The sequence below is a fragment of the Chiloscyllium plagiosum genome, chromosome 32 (genome assembly GCF_004010195.1).
Source record: "Chiloscyllium plagiosum isolate BGI_BamShark_2017 chromosome 32, ASM401019v2, whole genome shotgun sequence".
NCBI classification, from domain to species: Eukaryota; Metazoa; Chordata; class Chondrichthyes; order Orectolobiformes; family Hemiscylliidae; genus Chiloscyllium; species Chiloscyllium plagiosum.
In genome coordinates this window covers 24,965,088-24,980,161 of record NC_057741.1, presented here as the reverse complement: position 1 = coordinate 24,980,161, position 15,074 = coordinate 24,965,088, and the positions used below count along the sequence as shown (strand labels likewise).

The 15,074-nt window shown below is 39.6% G+C and overlaps 1 protein-coding gene across 5 annotated transcripts in view; it reads right to left on the bottom strand.

The window, feature by feature from the left end:
- Window positions 1-15,074, bottom strand: part of LOC122539428 (E3 ubiquitin-protein ligase RNF170-like) — a 53,014-nt gene that overhangs the window by 13,635 nt on the left and 24,305 nt on the right. For all 5 annotated transcript variants that reach the window (XM_043674264.1, XM_043674265.1, XM_043674266.1 and 2 more), the window contains one exon: window positions 8,750-8,823. In XM_043674264.1, the coding sequence (XP_043530199.1) occupies window positions 8,750-8,823 (74 nt within the window). The remainder of the gene's footprint in view (window positions 1-8,749; window positions 8,824-15,074) is intronic.

Sequence of the window (15,074 nt, the reverse complement as noted above, 5' to 3'; positions counted from 1 at the left end):
CATTACTGCTATAATTAAGGAAGATATTTCTAGACAATTGTCCAGTGAAAATTTATGGGTAGAAATTACGAATACAGTCTATTCTGATATAACACGGTAGTTCCATTGTCGTGCAATCCCATGTTGCAAGAAAATCATGTAATAGCAGCACTATTTAAACTAATGGGGCCAGAATCACGTTACAACCAATACACCCTTTAAAAGTTCATGCTTTCAAAACTGTGTCCCGAATTCGTCAATTGTGTTACAGTGAACTTGCATTAACAAAATGCGTATTAAAGCAGAACCACTGGTCAGAGAGGAAAGATCACTTTGAAGGGATTGCACAATAGGCCCCCCAATGGTAAGAGGGAAATTGAGAAACAAATATGTATGTAGCGAGATCTCAGATACATGTAAGCATAACAATGTAATAATGGGGAATTTCAATTTTCCAAACAGAGAAATAAACTCCGATGTTTTAAAAACAGTTCATAGTACAGAAGAGAAAGTTCAGGAAGTCTTAGAGAATATATAGGTGGATAAATCTCCTGGACCTGATCTAATATATCCCAAAAACATTGTTGCATAGAAGAAAGTTACGAGATTCCTTGCAGAAGTATTTGCATCATCCATAACTATGGTTGAGGTGCCTGATGACTGTAAGGTGGTTAATTTATCTTCGTTTAAGAAAAGTTGTAAGGAGAAACTGGGGAACTATTAACCTGCGAGTCTGACTTCAATTGTGTGTAAATTGTTGGAGGTGATTATAAAAGATAGGATTTAGAGAGGCAAAAATTGATTAAGAATACTCAGTTTTGTTTTGTGAAGAAAATCATATCTCAAACTTGATTGAATTTTCTTTTGAGAAAGTTACCAATAAGATTGACAACGCAGATATTTATTTGGATTTTAGTAAAGCCTTTGACAAGGTTCCAGATGATAGACTAATGAGTAAAGTTAGGTCACATGGGATTTAGAGTGAGCTTGCCAAATGGATACATAATTGGCTTAATGGCAAGATACAGAGATCAATGGTGGAGGGTTTCTTTTCAGACTGGGGGCCTGTGACCACCGGTGTTCCACAGGGATCGGTTCTGGGTCCTGTTTTGTTTGTTACTTACATAAATAATTTGGATGCAAACATTGAAGGATAGTTAGTAATTTTGTGGATGACTCCAAAATTGGTGACATTGTAGACAGTGAAGAATGTTTTCTAAGATTACAAAGGGATTTTGATCAAATGTGTCAATAGGCTGAAAAATGGCAGATAGAGTTCAATCTGGATAAATGTGAGGCATTGCATTTTGGTGCAACGAACAAGGGTAGGTCTTAAACAATTAATGGTAGGGCTTTGGTACTGTTGTAGAACAGAGGAACCTAGGGGGTGCAGGTATATAACTCTTTGAAATTTGTGTCACATATAGACAGGGTGTTTAAAAATGCACTTGGCAAGCTTGCCTTCAATGCTCAGTCCTTTGAGTATAGGGGTAGGGAAGTTATGCTGTGGTTGTACAGGACTTTGGTGAGACTTCTTCTGGAATACTGGATCCAGTTCTGGATGCCCAGTAATAGGAAGGACATTACCAAGCTGGAGAGGGTTCCAAAGAGATTTACCAGAATGTTGCCAGGTATGGAAAGTTTGAGTTCTAAAGAAAGGTTGAAACTGCTTTCCACTGGAGCATAGGAGGTTGGGTGGCGATAGAATAGAAGTTTATAAAATAATGAGTGGTATAGATAAAACTAATGGTAGTGGTCTTTTCCCTAGAATGGGGAATTTCAAGACCATTGGGCACATTTTCAAGGTGAGAGGAGAGAAATTCAAAAGACATGAGGCAATTTTTTTTTACCGAGGGTGGTTTGCACGTAGAATGAACTTTCTCAGAAGGTGGTGGATGTGAGTACAATTACAACATTTAAAAGATATTTGGATAGATACATATTTAGTTTGGAATTATGTTCGTCATGGACTTGTTGGACCGAGGGGTGTTTCCATGCTGTATGACACTATGACTTATAGAGTCAGAGATATACAGCATGGAAACAGACCCTTCTGTCCAACCTGTCCATGCCAACCAGATATCCCAACCCAATCTAGTCCCACCTGCCAGCACCTGGCCCATATCCCTCCAAACCCTTCCTATTCATATACCCATCCAAATGCCTCTTAAATGTTGCAATTGTACCAGCCTCCACCACTTCCTCTGGCGGCTCCATACACATACCACCCTCTGTATGAAAAAATTGCTCCGTTGGTCTCTTTTATATCTTTTCCCTCTCACCCTAAACCTATGCCAAGCTGAAATCAAAGCCCACTATGAGCTCCAAGGCCTGCCATTGCAGTTCTGACTAGCTCACAAGAGAAAGAACAAACAAAATTGACTTGATTTGCACTGTTTCTGGTATGAGTGTGATTAAAAGAAAATAGCATGAGTATGATCGTGCAGGCATTATTTAATATTTTCCTTGTTCCACAATGACAAGGCCTATCTTTAGTGCTTTTTCAGATAAGAATAACGGCTTTATGTATCCCAACTATTGAAAAATGTAATTACTCCTTCGTCAGTCATTCCTTTTGAGTAGCTGAATTTACCATAATGAATAATATTAATAGAAGCACTGAGTACATGAGCAAGGAGGTTTTGCGTAATATTTATATACAAATCCTGAGATCACCGTTCCTTGATCTTATTTTCAGCACAGGCCTTTGCATTATCATTATTTCCACAGATATATAAAGTAAACACCTGATAAAATTTAGCAGCTAACCCACCAATATCTACTTGAAGGCATGAAGACAAAAATGACAAATTGTTGCATAACATTCATTCCTGAAATTGCTTGTTAATTCCTTTCTAACTTCCTCAGGTATGCAGACAGTTTCTATTTTTAGAAGAACAATTTTATTTGTCTTTGATCTTTTTTCTCATATTTCCTCCAGACTTGGGAAATGCTGCAGCATTTTTTTTTAAAAACTCGGATGTCCACAGACACAATTTCAATTTGAATCCAATCACTGTCCTTTCCCTGCTGTTCACAGTCCAGCTTGGTCAGTTTTGACACTGTCTGTAAGAAACCAGAAGTCAAACAACCATGCATTCTGGTAGCTGACTGCACACTTCATTTCTTGAATGAAGGAAAGTGATGACTTTAGGAATTCAACCTAAAATTCTTTGCAGGACCCTCCCTGAACTTAACCATCTCAGATCAGCATGGAGGACTGTTTCATCAAAGACCATATTAAGTTCGAGTAAGGATTTACACAAGCATTGCTGAAGGACACTTGCTCGAGTCAAGTTTATAACCTTAACAACACCTTTCATTACATGAGAAAATGTAACTGCACTTGCTAAGGCTTGCTGGTGGACTATACAGTAATTAATGATTATTGATAGAAAATCAGGATCATTTTTGCAAAATACAACATAGCCTGCATTAGCACCAAGCACAGCTAGTGCACCATCAGTTGTGATGGAAATCAATTTCTTGATTGGAATGTTTTTGAACAGCTTACTTTTTGAATTTGTTGTAGATATCCTCACCGCTTATTCTCTCTTTCAGTGGCATACATGCAAAAAATATCCTCTTTAGTTATTAGGTCCTTAACAATCATCTGCACAAAAATAATCAGCTGAGCTGTGTTGGTTGTGTTGATTCATTGAACCGCAGTGAGAAACATTCCCAGTCCTTCAGGTCCTGCTGTACTTGCTGAAAGACACCTTCAGACTAAGATTCTATTTATGTTGCTATTGTAAACAAACACACAAAGCAAATTCTCTTATCTTTTACAGTTGTGAACAGAAATTTATTTTACGTGTAAGTGGGACATTTTCGAGTTTCTTTTTAGATGGTCCAGGTTCATCAATCATTGTTATTCCTTCAACTTGGAGCTCTTCACTCTCCTCCTAGTCAAGCTGTAGATAGGCCTCTGGATCCATGCCTCTAAAAAGTTCAGAATGTTGCTGACAGTTGTCAAGTGTGGAGAGATGGAAGGTCAGTTGGTTGCAATTTGTTTCCAGGACACTTGATTGGCTTATGTTTAAGAGATATTAGATGTAAGATGTGACCACCATTGTGTGATTAGATAAGCAGCTGAAGCAAAACAGAGAACGGGTAGAGCAGGACTAACTGAATTGTTCTTCCACAAATATGACGGATAGAATAGTCACCTAGGTTTCTAGTACTAGCATCACACATCAATCTTACTATATTTCAAATTCATTTAGTCGAGATGGTGGTAGAGTAGGACACTCAAACTGGAGTTTCTCAGCTCCGTCTGTTTATTTTCCACTTCCTTCCCTTTTTTCCCCCTTTCTCATGTATTCCCCTGATGTACAGTGGGATGGAGGAATGGAGCGGAGCAGGCTGGAGGTCTGAACAGAGCAGGGACGGCTGATGGGCCCCGAGTGGAGGTGGGAAAGCCAGCAGGCTGGATGCTCAAGCGGAGTGGGATGGCTAGCGGACTGGATGCTCAAGCGGAGCGGAATGATAGAAGACTGGGGACTGGTGCAGCGGTCAGCAGCTTGCAAGCCTGGCCAGATCATGTGTGGACGCCCCCCCCATGCTGAATTACTGCAGGCTGTAATGCATTTCTTTTTAACTTTATACCTTATTTTTTCTAACTTATTTGATTAATAACTGTAAGTAATATAACTTATTTCCGTTGTTTTCTCTAGTTTGCAGCTAAGTTCTGTACCTAGGTACTTTGTACCCAAAATGGCGCCATGTGGGGCAACACTGTAAACCTTTCACTGTATTCCTCTACTTGAGTACATATTACAATATTATATTATACTTTATTTTGCAATGCTAATAGAATAAGTTTAGTGGTGGCAATGATAAACAATCTGCACCAAATGGAAACACGATGCAAAAGCTGGCAAAGGATTCACTTTTCTCTAGGGGCCCGGACATCGGCAGGTGGTGAGATGAACTCTCAGACATACACGAGGCAAGGTTAAAAGTGATGGTCAACCGCAGAGAAAGTGAAGCTTCTGGAGCAAATGTAAAACCCTAATACAAAGCCAAAAAGGGATATCATGAAGGAATGGGAGATTTCACCATTGAGTTCAAAAACTGTTCTGAAGCACAAGTCAAACAACTTGGAATAAGGAACAGGATGAGAATGGCTGCCTATTCTGACATTGGCTATATTAACAGAGCTTCTTCAAAGTCAGCTTGAGCAGAAAACATTCCCATCTCCAGTCTATTCCTACAGGCAAAGATAGCCCCCAGCATAAATCCTGGGGTACAAGGAGTCCACCTACAGCAATTGATGGCTAGAATGATTTAATATCCAGGCACGGCATCATCTTCCACACAGTAAGCAAGAGGGTTACAGCAGCAACAACAGAAGCTTGGCTGCAGAATGGTCTCACCCAAGTCCAAGATAAGTATGACCAGGAGAAATTTTTAACACTGATGAAACAGGATTGGTTCATCTGTCTTTATCCAGATTGCTCTTTGATATTTAAAGATAAAATGTGAAATTGTGAAAAGTGAAGCAAGGAATGAGTCACTGCTCTGGCCTACACCAACATGGGTAGCACTGAAAAGTTGCTGCTTCTTACTATTGAAAAATTGATGAACCCATGTTGATTTGCAAATGTAAAGACACTACCCATCTTAGAGGTTAATAAATTGACTTAGGCAAAAGAATCAAAGATTATTGGGGGTTGATAGAATGTGAAATTCAGAACACAAAGAGAAACTACCAATGACTGTATTGAATGGCAAGGCAGGCTTGGAGGGCCAAAATGCCAACTTCTGTTGCTGATACATCTGTTCATATACAAGTCCATAGGATGACATGAAGCACTTTTGAGGCACGCATCAGCAAAGTGGACAAAATGTATCAATGGTGATTAGGAAATTGAAAACTCACTTTTGAGGCTACTGATCTCTTAGGTCCATGACTCAAGTAAACTTCAAACATTTTGGAAGTTACGTTCATGATTTTAAAAAAAGGACAGAAGATGATGAAGCCACAACCACCAAACGCTTTTGCCTATGCTGGGTTCAAGCCTGTGATGGATGTGCAAGATACCAAAGATCAAGAGGAATGGAGTGATGCCAACTCACCTCACTAATTCTGCCCCAGGAACAACAAAGCTCTTCCTTAACAACATTGCTGCCTCTCAGCGCCAGAGACCCAGGTTCAATTCCCGCCTCAGGCGACTCTCTGTGTGGAGTTTGCACATTCTCCCCGTGTCTGCGTGGGTTTCCTCCCACAATCCAAAAATGTGCAAGTTAGGTGAATTGGCCAGGCTAAATTGCCCGTAGTGTTAGGTGAAGGGGTAAATGTAGAGGAATGGGTCTGGGTGGGTCGCGCGTTCGGTGGGTCAGTGTGGACTTGTTGGGCCGAAGGGCCTGTTTCCACACTGTAAGTAATCTAATCTAATCTAAAAAAATTAACTTTTAATTCCTACTTACTAGTTCTTAGGTTCTATGCTTATAAAACAACTCAGCCAATGTTTATATGCTCACCTTCCCTCGCCTGTTTCCACACAGTTATTCCAACAATTCAGTCACAGTTTTCCACACTGTTCCATAGCTTAAATCTTCAATCTCTTCAATTCAAGTAGTGTGAACTCATGTATCTGCCATGGAACTGTTCTCAATTCATCAGCAGATCTAGCTTAGCCACATTGAACTCGTGTGTTTTCATCTCCTCAACCAAATGCTGCCATTAGAGTCATCAAGATGTACAGCAGAAAACCACACCCTTCGGTCCAACTCGTCCATGCTGACCAGATATCCTAAATTAATCGGGTCCCATTTATCAGCACTTGGCCCATATCCCTCTAAACCCTTCCTATTCATATACCCAAACCAGATGCCTTTTAAATGTTATAACTGTATGAGCCTCCGCCACTTCCTGTGGCAGCTTATGCCATACATGCACCAGTGTGTGTGTGAAAAAGTTGCCCCTTTTAAGTCCCTCTTAAGTCTTTCCCCTCTCACCTTAAACCTATGCCCTCTAGTTCTAGACTCCCTCAGCCTAGGGAAAAGACCTTGTCTATTTAATTTATTCATGCCCCTCATGATTTTATAAACTTCTATAAGGTTACCCCTCAGCCTTCGACGTTCCAGGGAAACCAGCAAGTCAAACCAAACAACCCTAGCAACATCCTTATAAATCTGTTTCAGAACCCTTTCAAATTTCACAACATCTTTCCTATAAGAGGGAGACCAGAACTGCACACATTCTTTCAAATGTGGCCTAACCAATATCCTGTACAAGTGCAATATGACCTCCCAATTCCTATGTTCAATGGTCTGACCAATAAAGAAAAGTATACCAAATGCCTTCTTCATTATCCTATCCACTTGTGACTCCATTTTCAAGGAACTATGAAGCTACACTCCAAGGTGTCTTTGTTCAGCAACACTCCTCACGACCTTTCCATCGAGTGTATAAGCCCTGCCCCGATTTGCCTTTCCAAAATGCAGGAACCTCACATTTATCTAAATTAAATTCCATCTGCCACTCCTCGATCTATTGGCCCATCTGATTAAGATCCCATTGCACTGAATTAACCTTCTTCGCTGTCAACTACACCTCCAATTTCAGTGTCATCTGCAAACTGATTATTACTTGAGGATTAGTTTGGTGAGTGAGGGCGATCTGTGTCCTCCTTTTTATTACCCTCACCTTCAAGACCATGAGCAAGGACCTCCTAGATTTAGTTGCCTCTATAGTTTCTTCGCCACCACAGTCACTGTCCTTTCCAGGCTGATCTCTTTCTAAAGATTCACCCTGGATTTCCTCCCCATTTGACTGTTAAGCCAATTACCTTCCCTGGCTCAAATACTTACAATATTGGTAATTGCCTTTGTTGTCAGGGTTGGCACACCATACAATTAACATCAGTTCCGCTGAAAAAATGTTTATTGTGGATAAACCATATGACCATTTCATTATTAAATATACATGTTTCCATCAGTTAATGCTTTGTTACAATTGTAATCACAGAAATTATGACAGTAAAAATTTTGCTTGCAAGAATCTCGGAAAAGAAAGGATTGTGGCAACATTTTGCTGAAGTGGACAGATTTATTAAATAGTACGGGATTCAAAGGTTATGGGTAAAAGAAAGGAAAATAGAGTTGATGATTATCAAATCAAACATGATCAGGGATGTACTTCTGAGGCTTTATAAGGCTCTGGTCAGACCACATTTAGAATATTGACAGTAATTTTGGGCCCCATATCTCAGGAAAGCTGTATTGGCCCTGGAGCGGGTCCAGAGGAGGTTCGTGATTATGATCCTAGTAATGAAATGCTTAACATATGAGGAACGTTTGAGGACTCTGGGACTATGCTCAATGGAGTTAAGAAGAATGTGGGGGCTTCTGATTGAAACTTACAGAATACTGAACGGCCTAGACAAAGTGGATGTTGGGATAATGTTTCCGATGGCAGGAGAGACTAGAACCCGAGGGCACAGCCTTAGAGCAAAGGGAAGACCCTTTAAAATGGAGATAAGGAGAAACTTCTTTAGCCAGAGAGTGGTGAATCTGTGGAATTCATTGCCACAGAAGGCTGTGGAGGCCAGGTCATTGAGTATATTTAAAACAGAGATGGCCTAATTTCTGCTCCATATATCTTATGGTCTTATCTTACTGAATGGCAAAGATGACTCAATGGGCTGAATGAAAATATCCCTTCTCCGATATCTTATGGTCATATTTCTATTTTTAGCACATCAGGCCATTTCTAATCAATTTTGTATCCTTTAACATAATTAACTGATTTTATTTGTCTTACCATTTGTCTGCAGATGGGACAATTAACTGCTCCCAACCACGTGCCATAAGTCCAATATGCAACAATACAGGAACCTAAGGGGGAAAAGAAAAGGTATTGTCGCAGATAATTTATACTTTTTAAACCCCACCCCCAGTTTGGGGTAAGAAACTTAGCACAAAAATATAATCCATATTAATTTTAAGAATACTTTTCTCTCTCAGCTACTAGATCTATAGTTCAATGTTGTTAACTTAAATTCAGGCCTTAAAGCAGAGTCAACTACCAATGAATAAGAAGTGCATTGATATGCTCTTCGCATTTTCAGGATATCCTGAACCAGTTTATAGTCAATGGATCTCTGTTGAACTATAGTGCAGTCTTTTTTGTTGTGTATTCACATAGTTATTTATATCCCGAATGCTTACTCTTCCTTTACAATTACAAAATCCGGAAAAGACTGCTTCTACTGTACAATGTTGGTGTTCTTCATATTTCAAAATTAATATTTGGTTTTCCTTTCGATAGAATGTAATCAGCATGGAAATAAAAAGATAAATTTATTTATAACTTGTACTTAGAATTGAAATATAATTGTTCTTCAAACTAATATTAAAATATTTATTAATTTAGTTAAATTAGGTTGGGATTGTTAAATAAAAGCCATTAACCTGTTTGTCAGAAGAATGTAACAATTGCTTTGTCAGTGTTTCTTGTGTGATTCAGAAGCAAGAGATCAGACAGAATTACAACAGCTGGTAAGAGATTGAGTGATAGAATTACACACAAAGATGGCACAATTTTAAAAAAAATTGAAATATTTGCTAAGTATTTTGATTTCTCCAATGCATTTCCCCTAATTGAAAAGGTGACTTACTTCCATGTGTTTTGGTATGACTGGATACAAAATCTCAGCTTATTTTTAAAAAGGTTAATCTACATGAAGGTTGTATACCCCCTGCATTATGTTTCTATTTCTTACTGTGTGTTTTTACATTGACTTTAGGAGATGTGTTGATGTTTTCAATTTTTTTTGAGGGATGTTGATATCTTGAAGAATCACTTGGTCAGGGTTTACTGCAGTGATGTGTACCTTTTGATTATCCAGAATGTTTGATCAACTGGCCCACTCCTGGTCTCATAGGTACTGGTTAATAAAATGTTTGCTGAAGTAATTTCCAGATTCTTATTTAAATGAATGCTCTGATTTTTATCCTAGAAATGTTACTCATACGCTGCAGAATTTGTGTTCAGTTAATTTTGTTCTTTATATCACTTTTTTTTCCCCGGATTCATTTTGAATGATTTTTGGATTATGGAATTTGATTATGCTTCCCAATCGAAATGAAACATGTATCCTCTGTGCACAGCTTTATGGTTTTAAAAATATTGAACTTTTCCTGCACAGTAATGAGTTAAACAAACCAGTTCAATCATCTCCTTAACACCCTTTATCCCCTTGAGTTAGCCAGATAAAATTATATCCTAGGCTCCTGGTTTTCTATATTTGTAAATGCCAGAGAATATTGGACTTGATCATTCTCTGGTTGATGTTCCCCTAAAGAGGTCAGAACTTCAATTTCTGCATGATATGTGGGTCAATAACTTTTAAAGATCTGTACTACTTTTAATATATTTGGTCATGAAGGAGCCTCAGTTCCTGTTGATAACCCAGTTTCCTACAGCATTCAGGTATTTCCGATATAAATTTGGTTAAAGTCTCCAAATAAAATCTGTTTTAATACTACGTGTTAGTATCCTAGACTAGGTTAAGACAAAGTGCACCTTCAGGTCATGATGTTTTGATCTTTGCATGTCAGCCAAACTCCTAAAGAATGGCAAGGATGATACATCAAATTTGTTAACTAAAACAAAGGTACAGAGTGACTTATCCTACTGAGCTTAAAATTTTATCGAAGTGTTTTTTCAGCATTGCTGGAGTAGAAAACAACTCCTTATGAAGCAAACACACCTCTGTATCAAGAGAATCTCCACCTATCTTTAAATCTTTAAAATGGTAGAAAAAGCACACTCCAAAATCTCAAGAACCATGGAAAAGATAAACTAACTCATGATCAGCATAATTAGCACACCTGGAAACTTAAAATACACATTCCAAGAAGGTCAGACTACTTTTAATGAAATCCTGAAGCTAGGCATTAATAAGCTCTTGATAATGTATCACATACAAGCTAGTCTTTAAGATTAGATTACTTACAGTGTGGAAACAGGCCCTTCGGCCCAACAAGTCCACATTGACCCGCCGAAGCACACCCACCCAGACCCATTCCCCTACATTTACCCCTGCACATAACACTACGGGCAATTTAGCGTGGCCAATTCACCTAACCTGCACATTTTTGGACTGTGGGAGGAAACCGGAGCATCCGGAGGAAACCCACGCAGACACGGGGAGAATGTGCAAACTCCACACAGTCAGTCGCCTGAGGCGGGAATTGAACCCAGGTCTCTGGCGCTGTGAGGCAGCAGTGCTAACCACTGTGCCACCGTGCCGCCCACTTAAGGTGAGATTAAAACTGCCGACTAAGTTTCCTTCAGCAACTGGACATCAAGGATGGATTTCGTGTTGCCCTGACCAGTAACTGTCCCTCAATCATTTGCATTTGGTTATCATTTCAATGTTGTTTGGAGAACATTGCAATGTACAAATTGGTTGTTGTGTTAATCTCCATTACAAAAAGTATTCTTTGGTTGGAAAACATTTTGGAATGCTGAGCCAATGAAGGTATAATACAAGCGCAAGTCTTCCTTGTTTTACTAAGGTAAAACTCACCACTTTCATTCAACTTATTAAGTAAACTTTATCCAATTTTGATTTGCATACTGTACTGTGAATTTTCTAACCCTGTGCAATTTTTTCATGTAATTCACTCATAGGATGTGGACATCACTAGTTGGGTCAGTATTTATTGCCTCTCTCTAACTGTCTTCCAGAAGGTGCTGGTGAGCTGCCTTCTTGAACTCCTGCAGACCATTTGGTGTCAGTTGGGTTTGGGAGGGAGTTCCAGGATTTTGACTCAGCCACACTGAAGTGATGGTGATATATTTTCAAGTCTGGAGGGTGAGTGGCTTGGAGAAAAACTTGCAGATTATGTGTTCCCATCTATCTACTGCTCTGGTTTTTCTAGGTGCTAGTGGTCATGGGTTTGGAAGGTGCAGTCTAAGGAGTCATATAGATGTACAGCATGGAAACAGACCCTTCGGTCCAGCTTGTCCATGCCAACCAGATATCCGGAATCAATCTAGTCCCATTTGCCAGCACTTGGCCCATATCCCTCTAAACCCTTTCTATTCATATACCCATCCAGATGCTGTTCAAATGTTGTAATTTTACCAACCTCCACCACTTCATCTGGCAACTCATTCCATATATTCACTTCCCTTTGTTTAAAACAGTTGCCCCTTAGATCCCTTTTAAATCTTCCCCCTCTCACCCCAAACCTATGCCCTCACCTTAGAGAAAATACCTTGTCTATTTGCTCTATCCATGCCCTCATGATTTTATAAACATCCATAAGGTCATCCCTCAACCTTTGACGCTCCAGGGAAAACAGCTCCAGCCTATTCAACTTCTCCATATAGCTCAAACCTTCCAATCCTGGTAACATCCTTGTAAATCTTTTCTGAACCCTTTCAAATTTCACAACATTCTTCCTGTAGGAAGAGAAAGAATTGCACACAGTATTCCAAAACCAATGAACTGTATAGCCGTAACAGGACCTCCCAATCTTATACTCAATGCTTTGACCAATAAGGAAAAGCATATCAAACTCCTTTTTCATTATCTTGTCAACCTGCGACTCCACTTTCAAGGAACTATGAACCTGCACTCCAAGGTCTCTTTGTTCAGTAACATTCCCCAAGACCTTACTATTAAATGGGTAAGTCCTGCCCTGCCTTTCCAAAATGCAGTACCTCACATTTATCCAATTAAACTCCATCTACCATTCCGCAGCCCATCTGATCAAGATACCTTTGTACTCTGAGGTAACTTTCTTCGCTGTCCACTACACCTCCAATTTTGGTATCATCTTCAAACTTACAAACTATACCTCCTACATACACATTCAGATCAATTATATAAATGATGAAAAGCATTGGACCCAGCACCGATCCTTGTGGCACACCATGGTCACAGGACTCAAGTCTGAAAAGCAATCTTCCATCACCACCCTCTGTCTTCTACCTTCAAGCAAGTTCCGTATCCAAAAGGCTAGTTCTCCTTGTATTCCATGTGATCTAACCTTGCTAACCAGCCTACCATGAGGAACCTTGCCTTACTGAAGTCCGTATCGATCACGTCCACCGATCTCCCCCCCCCTCAATCTTCTTCATTACTTCTTCAAAACAACTTAATTAAGTTAGTGAGACATGATTTCCATTCACAAAGCTATGTTGACTACCCTAAATCAGTCCTTGCCTATCCAAATACATATAAATCCTGTCCCTCAGGATACCATTCAACAACTTGCCCACCACTGATATTAGTCTCATTGGTGTATAGTTCCCTGGCTTTTCCTTACCACCTTTCTTGAATAATGGCACCATGTTAGCCAACCTCCAGTCTCTGGCACCATGCCTGTGAATATTGATAATTCAAATATCTCAGGAAGGGAGCCCAGCAATCACTTCCCTAGCTGCCCAGAATTCTAGGGTATACCTAATCAGTTCCCGGGGATTTATCCATATTTATGCATTTTAAGACACCCAGCACGTCCTCCCCTATAATATGGACATTTTTCAAGATGTCACCAACTATTTCCCCACATTCTATATGTTCCATGTCCTTCTCCATAAGAAATACTGATGCAAAATACTCATTTAGTATCTCTCCCATCTCCTGCACTTCCACACATAGGGTGCCTTGTTGATCTTTGAGGGGTCATATTCTCTCCCTACTTACCTTTTTGTCCTTAAATGTTTTTATAAAATTCCTTTGAATTCTCCTTAACTCTATTTGCCAAATCTATCTCATGTCCCTTTTTGCCCTCCTGATTTCCCTCTTAAGTACACTCCTCCTGCCTTCATACTCTTCTAAGGATTCACTCGATCTCTGCTGTCTATACCTGACATATGCTTTCTTCTTTTCCTTAACCAAAACCTCAATTTATCTAATCCAGCATTCCCTACACCTACCAGCCTTGCCTTTCACCCTAACAGGAATATTCTGTCTCTGGACTCTCGTTATCTCAATTTTGAAGACTTCCAATTTTCCAGCCGTCCCTTTACCTGCAAACATCCGTCCCCAATCAACTTTTGAAAGTTCTTGTTTAATATCAACAAAATTAGCCTTCTTCCAATTTAGAAGTTTAACTGGTCTATGCTTTTCTATCACTATTTTAAAACTAACAGAATTATAGTTGCTGGCCCCAACATGTCCCCCCACTGACACCACAGTCACTTGCCTTATTTCCCAAGAGGAGGTTAAGTTTTGCACCTTCTCTAGTACTGAATCAGAGGATTTTCCCGAGCATTAGTGAATTTCTGCAGTGTATCTTGTGTGTAATACACATTGCTGCATCTGAATGTTGGTGGTAGAGGGAATGAATGTTTGTCGATGTACCAATCAAGCAGATTACTTTGTCTTGCTTGGTGTCAAGCTTGAGTGTGTTGGAATAACACTCATGCAGGCAACGGGAGAGCATTCCACCTCACCTTGTAGGTGGCTTACAATCTGTGGGGAATCAGATGGTGAATTACTTTCTGCAGATTCCTAGCTTCCGACCTGCTCTTGATAACCCACAGTTCTTATATGGTTAGGCCAGTCCAGCTTCTGGTCAATGGCAACCCCCAGGATGTTGATACTGGAGAATGCAACGATGCTGATGGCTTTGAACATCAAAGGGTGATGGTTAGAATGTCTCTTTTTGGAGATGACCACTGTTTGGAACTTTTGCACACCATTAAAAGAAACACTTCGACACTAAAGAAGGAAATGAGGAGAACTGGGCTTCTCAAAATAGTCTGACTTGGTCTCTTTTGTATTAGTGGATCACAAAGTTTCTTGTAAAGATCAACTCGGATATTTAGCTCATTTTACATTCAAGTCATGTTACCATTCCGAAAGACTTTGATTGGGAGATTACTTTCTATCCATCAAAGTTCCCTGACTTGTAGAGTTTAGAATGTCTTTAAATATCAAAAAAAATGCTTCAATGCTACACTTATAGCCGTCAGATTTTCCATGAAAATAAGCGAATCAAAGTTTAAACTAGCTATTAGCTACAGATAACAATATGCACAATCTATCCAGACAAATAAGATGGAATGTATATTACATACACCAATAGACAGTCACTAAACTTACATTCCAGGAGGCTATCCC